This window comes from Salmo trutta, chromosome 37 (genome assembly GCF_901001165.1).
Source record: "Salmo trutta chromosome 37, fSalTru1.1, whole genome shotgun sequence".
In the NCBI taxonomy this organism is placed as follows: domain Eukaryota; kingdom Metazoa; phylum Chordata; class Actinopteri; order Salmoniformes; family Salmonidae; genus Salmo; species Salmo trutta.
The window spans coordinates 26098158-26113723 of record NC_042993.1 but is presented as its reverse complement, the minus strand read 5'-3'; the positions used below and the strand labels follow the sequence as shown (position 1 = coordinate 26113723).

The 15566-nt window shown below is 42.8% G+C and overlaps 2 protein-coding genes across 3 annotated transcripts; both read right to left on the bottom strand.

Annotated features, from left to right (window-relative positions):
* Positions 1-1078: 1078 nt before the first annotated feature.
* Positions 1079-6472, bottom strand: LOC115177109 (uncharacterized). The gene is made up of 6 exons (XM_029737618.1): positions 5157-6472; positions 4826-4919; positions 3643-4002; positions 2800-3039; positions 2041-2137; positions 1079-1558 (listed from the first exon to the last, which is right to left on the bottom strand). Exons 2-6 carry the CDS (start codon positions 4878-4880, stop codon positions 1495-1497), a joined length of 816 nt encoding a protein of 271 aa, XP_029593478.1. The 5' UTR covers positions 4881-4919; positions 5157-6472; the 3' UTR covers positions 1079-1494.
* Positions 6473-7832: 1360 nt separating this feature from the next.
* On the bottom strand, positions 7833-14406 carry LOC115177108 (uncharacterized). Of its 2 annotated transcripts, none has more exons than XM_029737617.1 (6): positions 13981-14406; positions 9656-9739; positions 9223-9552; positions 8738-8965; positions 8528-8660; positions 7833-8415 (listed from the first exon to the last, which is right to left on the bottom strand). In XM_029737617.1, the coding sequence occupies exons 2-6, from the start codon at positions 9705-9707 to the stop codon at positions 8379-8381; spliced, it is 780 nt and encodes a 259-aa protein (XP_029593477.1). In that variant the 5' UTR covers positions 9708-9739; positions 13981-14406; the 3' UTR covers positions 7833-8378. The 2 variants fall into 2 exon arrangements, with proteins under 2 accessions (XP_029593477.1, XP_029593475.1); XM_029737615.1 differs by lacking the exon at positions 13981-14406 and adding an exon at positions 13639-13963.
* Positions 14407-15566: the final 1160 nt, after the last annotated feature.

Here is a 15566-nt window from a genome sequence, read left to right as displayed (position 1 = left end):
TAATGATTTCACCTTTATTTAACCAGGTAGGCCAGTTGAGAACAAGTTCTCATTTACAACTGCAACCTGGCCAAGATAAAGCAAAGCAGTGTGACACAGACAACAACACAGAGTTACACATGGAATAAACAAACGTACAGTCAATAACACAATAGGAAAAAATCTATATACAGTGTGTGCAAATGAGGTAAGATTAGGGAGGTAAGGCAATAAATAGGCCGTAGTGGCGAAGTAATTACAATTTAGCAATTAAACACTGGAGTAAAGCCCTTTTGTGGGGAAAAACTCATTCTGATTGGATTGGTCTGGCTTCCCAGTGGCTGCGCACCGGCTCTGTCATGCGAAATCCTTAAATTAATGAATTTATTTTAATTGCCTGATTTCCTTCTATGAACTGTAAATCAGTAAAATCATTGAAATTGTTGCATGTTGCGTTTGTATTTTTGTTCAGTATATAATGTGTCCATACCTTGACTGTGATCTCTGTAGGTGCATTCTGGACTGGTGGAAGAGGCTAAGCAGTTGGGAGCCACCGAAGTGTTACACTCACATAGACTTGGCTAGATTCTGCTGTATGTGTTATTGAGTTGCTATTACAGTGAGCACATCATATATCCGCCTTGTACGACTCATTCACAGCATATTGAACATATGATGTGTTCACTTTCATAGCATATTGGCATTTAATGTAAGGACACCCCCACACCATCTAACCCTGTGTTGCTGTTCTGTGACCCTGTGTACCAGGCACACTCTGCAGTCCCTAGAGGAGCAACAGCCTGTATGGGAGACGACCTGTCCAGGAAGCAAGGGGGCCCTGGAGCTGGAGCAGCGCAGCGACCTCATCCGCCAGCACCTGGAGACCCTGTCTGAGTCTGAGACAGCTGTCCCCATGCCCGGCCTCACCAGAGAGATGTACTGATGAGGTGGACACACACATGAACTCACACACGCACACTTTTATTCATGGCCATACATCATTTTGAAATTCACTATGTATAGAGCGGTTGTACTTTGACTCCCATTCCCTGACTGAATTGTGGATTTACAATAGCGATCAATTTAACTAAAGCCTCACACAGTTTAAAATGTGCTTTTTATTACAAAGAATACACAGCTAAATATACAATACGTTTATAATATACAAAAGCTACAAAATAAGGAATTTAATTTAAAACAGACTATTTTAGAGCATTATATAAAAAAAAATGGCATGTGTAGTTCAGTACAATGAGAGGCGGTGTAAAAATGATAGCGACAACAAAAACAGGCAACACACTGGGCAAAAGTTCCTCTTTCCATTTTTAGAACTCGTCAACTGGCCAACATGCAGTTCACTCTCCACATTGTTCCAATGCATTGAAAGGTCATGCTGCTCACAGGGAAGGAAGCTCCTCCCAAAGTGTTTTGAACACCTACTGTCCTTTTATGAGTCCATCTTTGAGCAGGGGAGTATAGCGAAATAACTTGGGTACTGTGGTCAATGTTTCGCCATTACAAGTTGTCCTCAAAATGCTCCTGAAGCCTCTCGCCTCTGTTACTGTATCGCCTGTGTCTCCTAAACAGAAACCAACAAACTCTAATATGTGTAAATACAACAACACACTGTACATTTTTAACATTTTAGTCATTTAGCAGACACTCTTATCCAGAGTGACTTACAGGACCACTTAGGGTTAAGTGCTTTGCTCAAGGGCACATCGGCATATTTTGCACCTAGTCGGCTCTGGGATTCGAACCAGCGACCTTTTGGTTACTGGCCCAACGCTCTTAACCGCTAGGCTACCTGCCGCCCTATATTGTACTGACAGAATAAACCAAAATAATTGTAATATCAACTGACAATGTCAAGCGTGCAATGCCTTGATGTGATATTGTAGCTTCCCATTTTGAGGTGCCCATCCATTCTCTCTCTTCCCACTCTGCAGTCTGTCAGCGACCTCCGTTTCCTTGCTATGTATGGCTTTATCTTACAGTATGTACCGTAGCTCAAAACGAAATGTGTATCTGCACCAGGGTGTCAGTGTGTGTTTACCGTACCGCCACAGTAGAAAAGCGAGCGCTGCTCCACAGACCAGCAGGATGATGAGAGAGACCACTGCCACCGTGGTCCTCTTGCCCTCTCTCTCACACGGCTCTGACGGACCAGACAGGACAAGGTCACAGCAAAACAATATGGGGACATGTTATGGTGTCCATAGGACAGCCTCGGAGTCACTCGGACTTGGCTCTCGAAATATGGACACTGTTCATACAGTATTAACATGAACGCTACATAGGGCATACCACTCGCACACACAGAGAGGCTGTACATTCAATGGATATGAATGGTGTGGGCACTAGCTTGGGCGTCGACTGTTTCTGCATTCAGCAATGCCTTTTGAGGAAAAGTTACCTACCTGTTCTGTCTGTCAAGGAGATATGAGATTTCTTACCCATGCTTTGCCGTACTATTACATAGAACATTGGTCACCGACCCTGGTCCTGTAGGAACTGCAGGGTTTTCTTACAACCTAGCACAACCACATCTGATTCAGCCTTGAGCTGCGCTAGCTAGCTAGAGGAACAGTCTGCATACACTGTAGCTCTGCGTGACCAGGGTGGGTGACCACTGGCATAGAGACTAACAAACAGATGGCTGATTCACACTATAGGGCCAACATTATTATTTCTAGCACGGTTCCATCAAAAGCAGATGCATAACCAGGCCGTGCCAGTGCAGCTTGGCTCGGTTTGGCCCTGTAGTATGAATCAGGCATGAGAGACAGATGGGGTTCGTTAGTGCGTGGGGTTCCATACCTGCTGTGTAGGTGGCAGAGCTGTGGCCCAGCTTGTTGCTCACCATGCAGGTGAAGTGACCACAGATGGGGGCGGAGGAGATGAACAGGGTCTTCCCATCAGCCGACACGTGTCCCACAGCATCGGCGATGGCTGCCCGCTCGTGGAGCCAGCTGAATTTAAGGTCTGTCCCCCAGGTCTCCACACAGAACAGGGAGGAGTGGGACACGTTCACTCTCACCGAGGGGTGGTGCACAGCCTCTGAGAGGAAAGACAAGGGACAGAGAAAAGAGAATGAGACCAGGTGTGAGAAAGGTTCGACTTGGATGTTGGAACTGAAAATTGTCTCGAAGAGGAGAACGAGAGAGACAGAGGGTGGTTGCGTGGTGAAGTAACAGTGTGAGTTGAGCGTGTTGTCTACTGAGGCTCGGTGGTGGGGACTTGAGGAGGAAAACACATCAGAAACTTAGAAAGAAGACATTTTGGCAGAGACAAATATAGAGCTTGGAACCACTGAAGAGGGATTGTGCGAGACAGTCGTTGGACTGATGAACTGAAATATTACCGACTCAAAGTTGAGTGTCGGACTGCAGTGAGGCATACATTTACGTTATAAAGACAAAGAAAGAGCTTAGGCAGAACTGACCCAACAGTTAATCCTCTATAAGAACATCACTCCAGAGGACAGGAAGGAATATCTAGGAATGTATTCAAAACGGCAACGTAATCAGAAAGTCTGTGTTGTCACATAACTAACACGTCATTATAGTGACATTTTAAGTAATACGTCAGCATAGGTGACATAGAACAACGGTTAAATGTCACTTTTGATATATTCTACTTAGACCATGTTGACCGTCGTACCGTACTCCTTGACGGTACACTGTCCAGCGGTCTTGACGCCAGCCTGGTCAGTGACGGTCACGATGTATACCCCGCTGTCCGCCACGCCAAAGCCCTCCAGCTTCAGTATTGACCCCTGCTCCTCCAAACTCAGACGCCCGTCTAAGCGTTTTTCTTGACCGGGGAATGTGATCAACGTCACCTTCCCAGGATTCCCTGGAGTCTTTGCGTTCTCTGGCTCCCGTTCCCAGGTTATCATGGAGATCTTTTCTTTTGGACCGTGGTCGATCTGGACCTGGAGAACTAGGCGTCCGGCTGGGAGTACATTGACCGGTTGCGGGGTCTGGAAGTGGACCGACATGCACTGGTACCCACAAGACACTGGGGACAGAAACATGATCATACGTTATTGTATTGCCTGTGGTGATTGGATATCAATACCTTACCATCCTTCGATGGAGCCTGATGGAGAGAGAAATTTAAGGAAGGGCTCATTGTAATGGCAGGAGTGGAATGAAATGGCCATTTCAATGAGCCTGTCCTCCGATTTTAAAATGACACCAGCCTCCACTGCTAACCACTGATACGGTTGGTTTCTATGTTTTTCATGACTTAGCACATGATTTCATACATTTATATTTAGTATGAAGTGAAGAGGACTTTCATCGGGTAGTCAAACAGTGACTGAGAGCACATGACAGTTCTGCCTGATGTGATGTTTGTCAAGTTTTGTTGTTACATGACTAACCCTCTGTGGAAACCTCCATCTAACACAAAGGGAAGTTTACATCTCTTACAGGGAAAGACATTACCTCAGAAGACGCAGATTGAAACACACCCTATTGTCTCAATCACCTTAGATGGCCAGAGTTGCACACTCCTTGGCTCGGTCTAGACATATACAATAGTACTGTATTCCTTGGCTTTGAACTCAAACCGTTTTCTTTCAGAAGTGCGATGCAAGCAACTACAACATAGGTGCACTGAAGACAGTATATCACACACAAACTGAAAATCTCGACACCCAGAACCAAATGTTAAAGCTGTCACGTGAGACTACTGATAATGTATCAGTTCAATACTAACATGGTACATACACAAATGGCCAAATAGAGCAGTCAAATACACTGCGCCTGGTTGCACCAATACACTTAGATACAGTAGTGTGACATTTTTATGTATCATGTTGCACAGAAGCACTTACACAAGAGCAGAGGTAGCAAAGAGAGGCTCCAGGAGAGACAGTGTTGCAGCCTCATGGCACCTGAGAGAGAGAATAACAGACTGACAGACAGAGTCTGAGAAAGGGAGAGAGAGAGAGCGAAAGAGAGGGGAATAACAGACTGAGGACGTTTGTCTTGGATGGTTCCCATGACCTCTCTGATTAGAGACCCAGTTTTCCAAAGAAGAAGTCATTGTTTCACTTCCTTTTCAATGTCTGACTTAGTAGCTTGCCTTAAGTAACCGATCTATATTTATGCATAGACAATGACTTGCACTGGATCAAAGTCAGCAGCAGTTTGAAATTCACTTACCTTCCCAACTGTACAATGGATTATGAGTCAGAGATTATGAGTCTGGAAGTGGCAGGAGGTGCATTCATTCAAAAGGAAGCCCACTTTTCAGGGGTAGGGCACAGCACGCCAGGAAGCTTGGATGCAGTTTTATAATAGAAAAACAAAAAAATCCTTACACAAATAGAACAGAAAAATGTCAACCATCAAAAACAACCCAAAGAAAGAGGCTGGAGTGAACTAAAAGTTGCTCTGATAGATTGCAGTCTGGTGCAGGACTTTGTACTCGCAGCCCTTCCCTGTGTGAGGCCCAGCCAGTTAGGTACTTAGACGTCACCTTGTTTTGAAGCTGTGCAATTTCCTTTTTCCCTTTCCTGTACAACAAATGCCACTACTCAGCTGTGTTTAAACAAGTGGATTCTATTGTATTCTGTTGTAAAATTATCACACTGATTATCACTCCTGCCCCCTCCATTCTCTCAAGGGAAAGTTAACAATGTTGGAATGCTTTGTTCAAAAATGTGTTTGTGGTGTTTTTCCATTATTATTCAGGTTATGATGATGGATTTTTCTATAACAATATCAAGCTATTCCTTATTTTTTTATATTTCCTGTTGAAAAACAATATACGACGTATGAATTCAGTAAGTATGAATACAGTTAAGTACACACACTTAAGGGTAACAAACTTGATATAGTAGGCTATTCAAGGAGTTGGTCTGATGGTGCCCTCTGATGTCATCGGCCTCCCCCCTTGCTTGCAGAAACAATAGAGAACAATGCAGAAAGGCCCACCCCCCACTTGTGCCATGTCATGAGCGTACCTGGACCACCTAGTGCCTTTTGTTAAGTAAATCAGGTGCAAAGGAGACTGGAGTGCAACTTTAATTCACGTTCTCTGTGAATGACAATGACCATCCATAAATGAAATCAGGGGTGCAACATGCCCCCCCTCCCCCACATTCTGAAATTGCATTTTTGTTCCCCCCAGTTTTATCATTGGAATGTAAAACAAAATGAGGCAACGGTGTGCTTTATGACCCCGAGCAGTCGGGTAGGCTGTTAGGATTTTTTTATCTGATTGGATAAAAAAAAAAAATGCCCCCCCCCCCACTTCTAAAACCAAAGTTGCGCCTCTGAATGATATTATGAATAGAGGGTTCTAAAACAAGCCAGTGGATGGCGCTATTTCATGAAATAGTTGGTGCTATGCTTTTCCTCCCTCATCCAGACTGCTGTGTTTCTAAACGCAGCAAAAAAAGAAACGTCCCTTTTTCAGGACCCTGTCTTAAAAAAGATAAATCGTAAAAATCCAAATAACTTCACAGATCTTCATTGTAAAGGGTTTAAACACTGTTTCCCATGCTTGTTCAATGAACCATAAACAATTAATGAACATGCACTTGTGGAACGGTCGTTAAGACACTAACAGCTTACAGGCGGTAGGCAATTAAGGTCACAGTTATGAAAACTTAGGACAATAAAGAGGCCTTTCTACTGACTCTGAAAAATACCAAAAGAAAGATGCCCAGGGTCCCTGCTCATCTGCGTGAACGTGCCTTAGGCATGCTGCAAGGAGGCATGAGGACTGCAGATGTGGCCAAGGCAATACATTGCAATGTCCGTACTGTGAGACGCCTAAGATAGCGCTACAGGGAGACAGGATGGACAGCTGATTGTCCTCGCAGTGGCAGACCACGTGTAACAACACCTGCACAGGATCGGTACATCTGAACATCACACCTGCGGGACAGGTACAGGATGGCAACAACAACTGCCCGAGTTACACCAGGAACGCACAATCCCTCCATCAGTGCTCAGACTGTCTGCAATAGGCTGAGAGAGGCTGGACTGAGGGCTTGTAGGCCTGTTGTAAGGCAGGTCGTCACCAGACATCACCGGCAACAACGTCGCCTATGGGCAGAAACTCACCATCGCTCGACCAGACAGGACTGGCAAAAAGTGCTCTTCACTGACGAGTCGCGGTTTTGTCTCACCAGGGTGATGGTCGGATTCGCATTGATAGTCGAAGGAATGAGCGTTACACGAGGCTTGTACTCTGGAGGGGATCAATTTGGAGGTGGAGGGTCCGTCATGGGGCGGTGTGTCACAGCATCATCGGACTGAGCTTGTTGTCATTGCAGGCAAACTCAACACTGTGCGTTACAGGGAAGACATCCTCCTCCCTCATGTGGTACCCTTCCTGCAGGCTCATCCTGACATGACCCTCCAGCATGATAATGCCACCAGCCATACTGTTCGTTCTGTGCATGATTTCCTGCAAGACAGGAGTGTCAATGTTCTGCCATGGCCAGCGAAGAGCCCGGATCTCAATCCCATTGAGCACGTCTGGGACCTGTTGGATCGGAGGGTGAGGGCTAGGGACATTCCCCCCAGAAATGTCTGGAAACTTGCAGGTGCCTTGGTGGAAGAGTGGGGTAACATCTCACAGCAAGAACTGGCAAATCTGGTGCAGTCCATGAGGAGGACATGCACTGCAATACTTAATGCAGCTGGTGGCCACACCAGATACTGACTGTTACTTTTGATTTTGACCCCCCTTGGTTCAGGGACACATTATTCCATTTCTGTTAGTCACATGTCTGTGGAAATTGTTCAGTTTATGTCTCAGTTGTTGAATCTTGTTATGTTCATACAAATATTTACACATGTTAAGTTTGCTGAAAATGAACACAGTTGACAGTGAGAGGAGGTTTATTTTTTTGGTGAGTTTGTCTCTTCACTGTCTCCTATGGAAGTGTAGCAAAGTGTGCATTTTTTCCATTTGCTTTATATCATACATAGGCATCACAAAAGTAGGTTTAAGTTGTAAATGTGATGGCATACAGTACTTAACAAAAATATATAAGTCAAAATATACGTGTGGACACTGTATCAATAAATACCACAAATCAGCATATAAATACACCAATAACAAGCATTTCACTATACCCACAATAACATCTGCTAAACATGTGTATGTGACCAATACAATTTAATTTGATAAATAAAATATATTGATATGCTTTTTATGTGGAATAGGGCTACAGCTCTTAATAGGAATGATCTTAGGTGTCTGGTAGTGTGACTTGCTGCAATAGAATATTACATTAAACTCCTCATATCATACAGGTGCTCCTCATACATCCACAGGTGCCCATCTGTGCCAAAGACTTGTGTGATTGTGCAGTGTGTAACAAAGTGTCATAAGACTGATAATGGAACGCGAGGGACCTCCTAACGTCATATAATCCTGTTCGTCCTCCGCTGTTTGCCTCTCCTGTTAATAACACACAGCAATGTGAAAAGTGTACACGTACCAAACAGAGTACCGGTAGTTTATTAATGTATTACTGTAAAAGACAAGCCGGGGAGATGTTGTGTAATCTTACCAGGAGAGACATCCACATTTTGTTAGAATCACTAGGATGATGATGATGATGATGACGGTGGCCAATATGGTGGCTAATATTACAACACACCAAGTCTCACAGGATTGCTTACTTTGGGATGGTGTAGGAGAATCTAGGCCACAGCAAAGAAGCATGAGAGACTAAAAAAACTCAAAATAGTCATAATAAATAATCATAATACATGTATACCAGTGATGTAGTTTGTAACACTAGTCCCCAGACTGCTGTTGACCACACAGGTGTAGTTGTGGCCCTTCATTCCAGAGACGTAGAGGTTCCTGCCATCTGCAGAGAGATTGGCTGTCTGATTGGAGACCTCTACCCCATCCACCAACCAGGAAACCACTGGGCTGTCCCACTGTGCCCTGTCATTGGCCACCTCACACTGGAGGGACAAAGACGCCACAGGAGCAGCAACTAGGCGAGAGGGAGGGAGAGAAAAAGTTACGCAGAACAAATAGTCCAAATATAGTTATATTGGTTATTGCGTCCTTACGTAGTTCTGCACATAAGGGTAGCCTCGGCCCCCAGGCTCCACTCACATTGTTCGGAAGGTGAGGTGAAAGCATGTGACCAAGGCTAATGTCAAGGTAATGTGACTTTTTAATTTGCACAGTATATGACCCAAACTAAATCTGGTAATGACCAAAATTATTGGTGTAACTGTTTCTCACCACTCTCTCTAACAAGTATCTTTGCTGATTCCTCATTCCCCATCTGGTCAATCACAGTGATGATGTAGACTCCATAGTTAGATGAATTTATATTCTCCACCCTAAATAAGGCCCCCTTCTGGTCTAAAGGATTGCCAGGTGCAGCTTGGTGATTGGCCAGCCTGACCTGTCCCTGACCCTTCTCAGTCTCGTAGTCCCAAATCACCATGACGATCTTCTCTGTTGGTGTAATCTGAAACTGGGTCTGCAGGACCAGGTCTCTCCCCAGAGCCACATAAAGGAGACCCTTGTTCTGGAAATGCACTGACAGGCATTGGTGTGGGTGGGGCACTGAGGAAAGATAGACAAGGAATTACTGTACGTCTTATGTACACATTACTGTACCATAAAGTTATTTTTGCACTGCAATATCTTACTGACAAAAAAAAAACTCAGAGGGCCAGGATCAGACAAATACGCCAGACCAGGACATGCCATGTTTCCATCACATCTGCAGAGCTATTTAGATTGTACAATGCTGAGGACAAAGAGAGAAAGAGTGTGTAAAAGCATGTAAACTTGCACTCTATCACTCACATTGTCAGGGGGAGAGACATATCCCTCTAATGTATTTGAGGGGATTTAATGGCGAAATGCTATTGATTGATTTGTAAAATCAAAAAACAACTATATTATTGTTAGCTATATACTTATGGGTTTGGATTTCTGAGCTTTAACTATTATTAATCATTAGTTATATTATTAAGCATTTGTTAGAATGGAGACATGAGGGGTGCCATCATTAAGCTTGGGAGGGGCTAAATGCAGGGAAAACGGTCACATGTGGCAGTACTTATAAGGGTAGGAACCGTTTATTGCCCATATCACTTAGCTTCCTGCCTAGCTTCCTGCCTAGCGATTAACATACAATGTTTTGCTAGAAGGAGGAAACTCCACCCAAAGTGGGGTATGTATACTACCACAGGAGGAAACATGTTTTTGCCGATTCAGCTGTTCGATCCTCTGGGATTAATAAACTTGGTTTAAGTTTCACAGTGTCTGTTGAGTTCTTATTCTAACAATACATAAAATGTGTTTCAATGGGCTTGACATCATTTTTTCCCTTAGTTCTTTGGCGACAAAGATATAAAACAGTACTACGCATCTAGAGCAGTTTTTGACATAGGCCACACTTTCCATTTACAGTGCCTTCGCAAAGTTTTCAGACCACTTGACTTTTTCCACATTGTTATGTTACAGCCTTTTTCTAAAATGTATTACATTGTCCCCCCCTCATCAATCTACACACAATACCCCATAATGACAAAGCAAAAACAGGTTTTTAGATATTTCTGCAAATTTATAAAAAAACGGATATATAAAATGTACATAAGTATTCAGACCCTTTACTCAGTACTTTGTTGAAGCACCTTTGGCAGTGATTACAGCCTCGAATCTTCTTGGGTATGATGCTACAACTTGGTACACCTGTATTTGGGGAGTTTCTCCCATTCTTCTCTGCAGATCATCTCAAGCTCTATCAGGTTGGATGGGGACCTTTGCAGCACAGCTATTTTCAGGTCTCTCCAGAGATGTTCGATCGGGTACAAGTCCAGGCCCTGGCTGGGCCACTCAAGGACATTCAGGGACTTGTCCCGAAGCCATTCCTGCATTGTCTTGGCTGTTTGCTTAGGGCTGTTGTCCTGTTGGAAGGTGAACCTTCAGCCCAGTCTGAGAACCTGCTCCAGAGCGCTCAGGACTTCATCATGGATCTCTCTGTACTTTGTTCCGTTCATCTTTCCCTTGATCCTGACTAGTCTCCCAGTCACTGAAAAACATCCCCACAGCATGATTCTGCCACCACCATGCTTCACCATAGGGATGATGCCAGGTTTCCTCCGGACGTGACGCTTGGCATTCAGGCCAAAGAGTTTGTCTTGGTTTAATCAGACCAGAGAATCTTGTTTCTGTGCCTTTTGGCAAACTCCAAGTGCCTTTTACAGAGGAATGGCTTCCGTCTGGCCACTCTACCATAAAGGCCTGATTGGTGGAGTGCTGCAGAGATGGTTGTCCTTCTGGAAGGTTCTCCCATCTCCACAGAGGAACTCTAGAGCTATATCAGACTATCGGGTTCATGGTCACCTCCCTGACCAAGGCCCTTCTCCCCTAATTGCTCAGTTTGTCCGGGTGGCCAGCTTTAGGAAGAGTCTTGGTGGTTCCACACTTCTTCCATTTAAGAATAACGGAGGCCACTATGTTCTTGGGGACTTTCAATGCTGCAGAAATGTTTTGGTACCCTTCCCCAGATCTGTGCCTTGACACAGCTCATTTTCTTTGCTCTGACATGCATGGTCAACTGTGGGACTTTATATAGACAGGTGTGTGCCTTTCCAAAGCATGTCCAATCAATTGAATTTACCACAGGTGGACTCCAATCAAGTTGTAAAAACATCTCAAGGATGACCAATGGAAACAGGATGCACCTGAGCTCAATTTCGAGTCTCATAGCAACGGGTCTGAATACTTATGTGAATTTGTAAACATTTCTAAAAACCTGTTTTTGCTTTGTCATTATGGGGTATTGTGTGTAGATTGCTGAGGATTTTTTCTGTATTTAATCCATTTTAGAATAAGGCTGTAATCAGGGTTGGGGAGTAATGGATTACATCTGCAAAAACCGGTAACACTAATCTGTTACATTACCAGCAAAAATATTGTAATCAGATTACCGATACTTTTGAAAAGCTAGATGATTTCTTTGACATTTAGAAAGGATGTTTGCGCAAAAAAATCTGACACGTTTCTGTTTTCTCCATGACATTCAAATCAGCATTGAAAATGGTGCAAGTTTAAGTTTGTTCCCCCTGAGCGAGTCTGATCAGAAGTCAGAGACCAATATGATGCTACATCAAATGTGTTTGATGGATCGCGGGAAAAGAGCAGGAATAGGCTTTTGTAGGCTACAGTCCAAGCTATGTCTTCCAGTGATGCGACTGCTGTCGGCATCCAAAGATTATCCAATTTGAATAAACGCTTGGAGGTAAGGATGACAGGAGTGGTGTAGTCTACGGCGATACGGATATTGATATTATTGATATTATTGATATCTACGTAGCGCATTGATGGGAATCACACTGCTGCTCTCTCACTTAGCTATTTGCGCCTTGTGGTTGTTGTGGATGGCTGTTCACAAATCTAAATATCTATTTGAACCCAGTAATGGTTGAATTCAAGAAGTTTAAACTGCCTATCAATCATTGTTTTTGAAACCAGTGGACAACCAGTGAAAAATGCGTTCTTGCAACACCTGCATAGTGCGGATCCAAGTCTATGGAATAAAAGTGGGGCTTTTATTGCTCAGTCTAATTCATGCTGATAAAAACAAAAATATCCATAGGCCTAATGGACACATGCTCAAACTTGCACACTTTTGATATACTTTAAGGGGCAATCTGTAGTTGCTACATCCATTCTTGGATTTATAAATTATACACACAGTAGCAGTCAAAAGTCAGGACACACCTACTCATTCAAAGGAATATCTTTATATTTAGTTGTTTCTACATTGTAGAATGATTGTGAAGACATCAGCACTATAACATAACAAATCAGGAATAATGTAGTAACCAAAAAAGTGTTAAACAAATCAAAATATATTTTAGATTTTAGATTCTTCAAAGTAGCCAACCTTTGCCTTGATGACAGTTTTGCACACTCTTGGCAAAGCATGCCATTTCATGAGCGCAGCATTTATTTTTCAACTGGAATCAATGAGCCCAATCAGTCCTCCATGACAACACAATCATAAACAACAAAGTAGGGCTGGCTAATAAATCCTTACGTTTGGGGTCATGCTCAGGGAAAACAATTTGGCTAATCTATACTTCCATATTTCCAAGTCCTGTTCTTGAAAATCAAGGGGTATAACATTTACTGGAATGACTGGAATTCTGATAGACTTTGGTTTTTAATGTAAAGATATATAATTTAATGGTATTATATGTAGTAGAAAGCGATGGGTTAGAAGAAGCCTACATACCCAACCCATAAAGTAAAATTTTGCATCCATATATGGCCAGCTATGTAAACTTTAACATTGATTTATCCTGCAATAGATGTCATTCAATTGGTAACATACATTTTTGTCTTCTTCTAATGCCTCTTAAGGGGAAAGTAATCTAAAAGTAACGGAATGTAATCAGATTACGTTGCTGAGTTTGGGTAATCCAAAAGTTACGTTACTGATTACAATTTTGGACAGGTAACTTGTAACTGTAACGGATTACATTTAGAAAGTAACTTACCCAACCCTGTCTGTAATGTAACAAAATGTGGAAAAAGTCAAGGGTTCTGAAAACTTTCCGAAGGCACTGTAGATGAGAAAAAAAAATTTGGAAAGCAAAAGGAGAAAGAGCAAAGGATGAGTGTTCTACTCACGAGAATGTGTCCACAGCAGTAGCTGCTCTCCGTCTCTTAACTCTCTTGACTCTACGCCGTTTAGTTTACCGAAGGTTTTGAATAGCTATCAAAATATGCACATTTTGAACCCTCTCTGTATGGTTCTGTACTACTGTACAATGAGACACAGAGTCTATTTCTCTAGTGGCATCCTATATTACATAATACTGTATCCTTTTCCTGTCAATCCCTTCCGTTCATTATTTTGTACCTGATATTATCAGACATTCTAAACATGGCCAAATTCCAGGCAACAACGTAACGTGCTCAGTTGGCTAGTCGAACCTTGAGCTCACGGTTACTGTTGATTGTAACACTTACCTGGGTGCCAGTGATTCCGTTATAGCATTCCTTTCAACTTGTTGTCATGCTAAACATGACAACTAAAACAGAAGCAGCGGCATCCAGGTTATTCAGTAATACAAAAGACAGGTTGGCTTGATGTATTTCTGTTTCCTTGCCTAATATTTCCTGGTTGAAGGACAAACTCAATGCATACTGGCAGTTAAAATAGCTTCTGGTCCCGTGTGGCTCAGTTGGTAGAGCATGGTGTTTGGAACGCCAGTGTTGTGGCTTCGATTCCCATGGGGAGCCAGTACAGGGAAAAAAAAGAAAATGTATGAAATGTATGCATTCACTACTGTAAGTCGCTCTGGATAAGAGCGTCTGCTAAATGACTAAAATGTAAAAAATGTTCTGTATGTAAGTGTTGAACCAGTTCTTCCCTTTTCACAATCCAGTATGGCAGGATCTAGGCTCGTAACAGGAAGTAACTCCCACTGTACAGTGTCTTCCTTGTTCCAGCTTGTACTCCTGACTGATAGTCATACATTTTCATTCATCTTTGTATGGATACTGTGCCAGGCACACGCATGTCCTTCAAAAAGGAAACAATTCCAGACTTCTGTTAGAAACCTACATTGGATGAAACTGTATTTTCAAGACACTCACTGTTTTAAATTGTCATTCCTACATTAATTGCCAGTGTTGTAAAGTACTACTTGAGTAGGTTTTTGGGGTACCTGTTCTTTATAAAAAAAAAAAAAAAATTGACAACGTTGACTTATTACTTCACTACATTCCTAAGGAAAATAATTAACTTTTTACTCCATGCATTTTCCCTGACACCCAAAAGTACTCATTACATTTCGATAGCTTAGCAGGGCAGGAACATGGTCCAATTCACACACTTATCAAGAGAACATCCCTACTGCCTCTAATCTGACAGACTCACTAAACACACATGCTTCTCTATCTGTGGAAAAAAAGTAAAAAGAAAATGGTGCCATCTGATTTGCTTAACTTAAGGAATTAGAAATGACATACTTTTGATACTTAAGTATATTTAAAACCAAATACTTTTAGACATTTACTCAAGTAGTATTCTACTGGTTGACTTTTACTTGAGTTATTTTCTATTACGGAATCATTGCTTTTACTCAAGTATGACGATAGGGTACTTTTTGTTGTTGTTGCAGGAAAGATATTCATACATATCAGTCAACATCAATGCTGATAGAGTGCAGAGACGCAAGTCACATTCATAACAACAGCATCCCTTCAAATACATAGAGATCCACTCACAAACAATTATCTGTCTTATCAAAGACGTTCAGACACCTAAGTAAGGAGCCACGTTACCCTCGGTCCTACTGAGCCCATGTCCATGCGCGCGGACAAGCAGACACATCCACCTGCCTAGACAAATGTCCATTCCTATACTCACCTCCATGTGCACGCATATCCAAATGCATCCATAAGACACTGACAAATAATGGTAGGGTCCAAGACGTGACACCGGCTATAAACTATCAACTTTAGGAACACCTTAATACGGATCCCCCCCCCCCCCTTTGCTCTCAGAACAGCCATTATTCGTTTGGGCGTGGACTAGGTGTCCAAAGTGT

What these genes read in the sequence shown, in the direction of transcription:
- LOC115177109 (XM_029737618.1), bottom strand. Translation starts at nt 4,880, where the DNA reads ATGAGGCTGCAACACTGTCTCTCCTGGAGCCTCTCTTTGCTACCTCTG. An exon ending in GTGTACCGTCAAGGAGTACG is followed by an intron (nt 3,040 to 3,642) that starts GTACGACGGTCA and finishes CTTTCCTCTCAG; the next exon opens with AGGCTGTGCACCACCCCTCG. An exon ending in CTCGCTTTTCTACTGTGGCG is followed by an intron (nt 1,559 to 2,040) that starts GTACGGTAAACA and finishes GTTTCTGTTTAG; the next exon opens with GAGACACAGGCGATACAGTA.
- LOC115177108 (XM_029737617.1), bottom strand. Translation starts at nt 9,707, where the DNA reads ATGGAAACATGGCATGTCCTGGTCTGGCGTATTTGTCTGATCCTGGCC. An exon ending in TGTTACAAACTACATCACTG is followed by an intron (nt 8,661 to 8,737) that starts GTATACATGTAT and finishes GCTGTGGCCTAG; the next exon opens with ATTCTCCTACACCATCCCAA. An exon ending in AAATGTGGATGTCTCTCCTG is followed by an intron (nt 8,416 to 8,527) that starts GTAAGATTACAC and finishes TGTTATTAACAG; the next exon opens with GAGAGGCAAACAGCGGAGGA.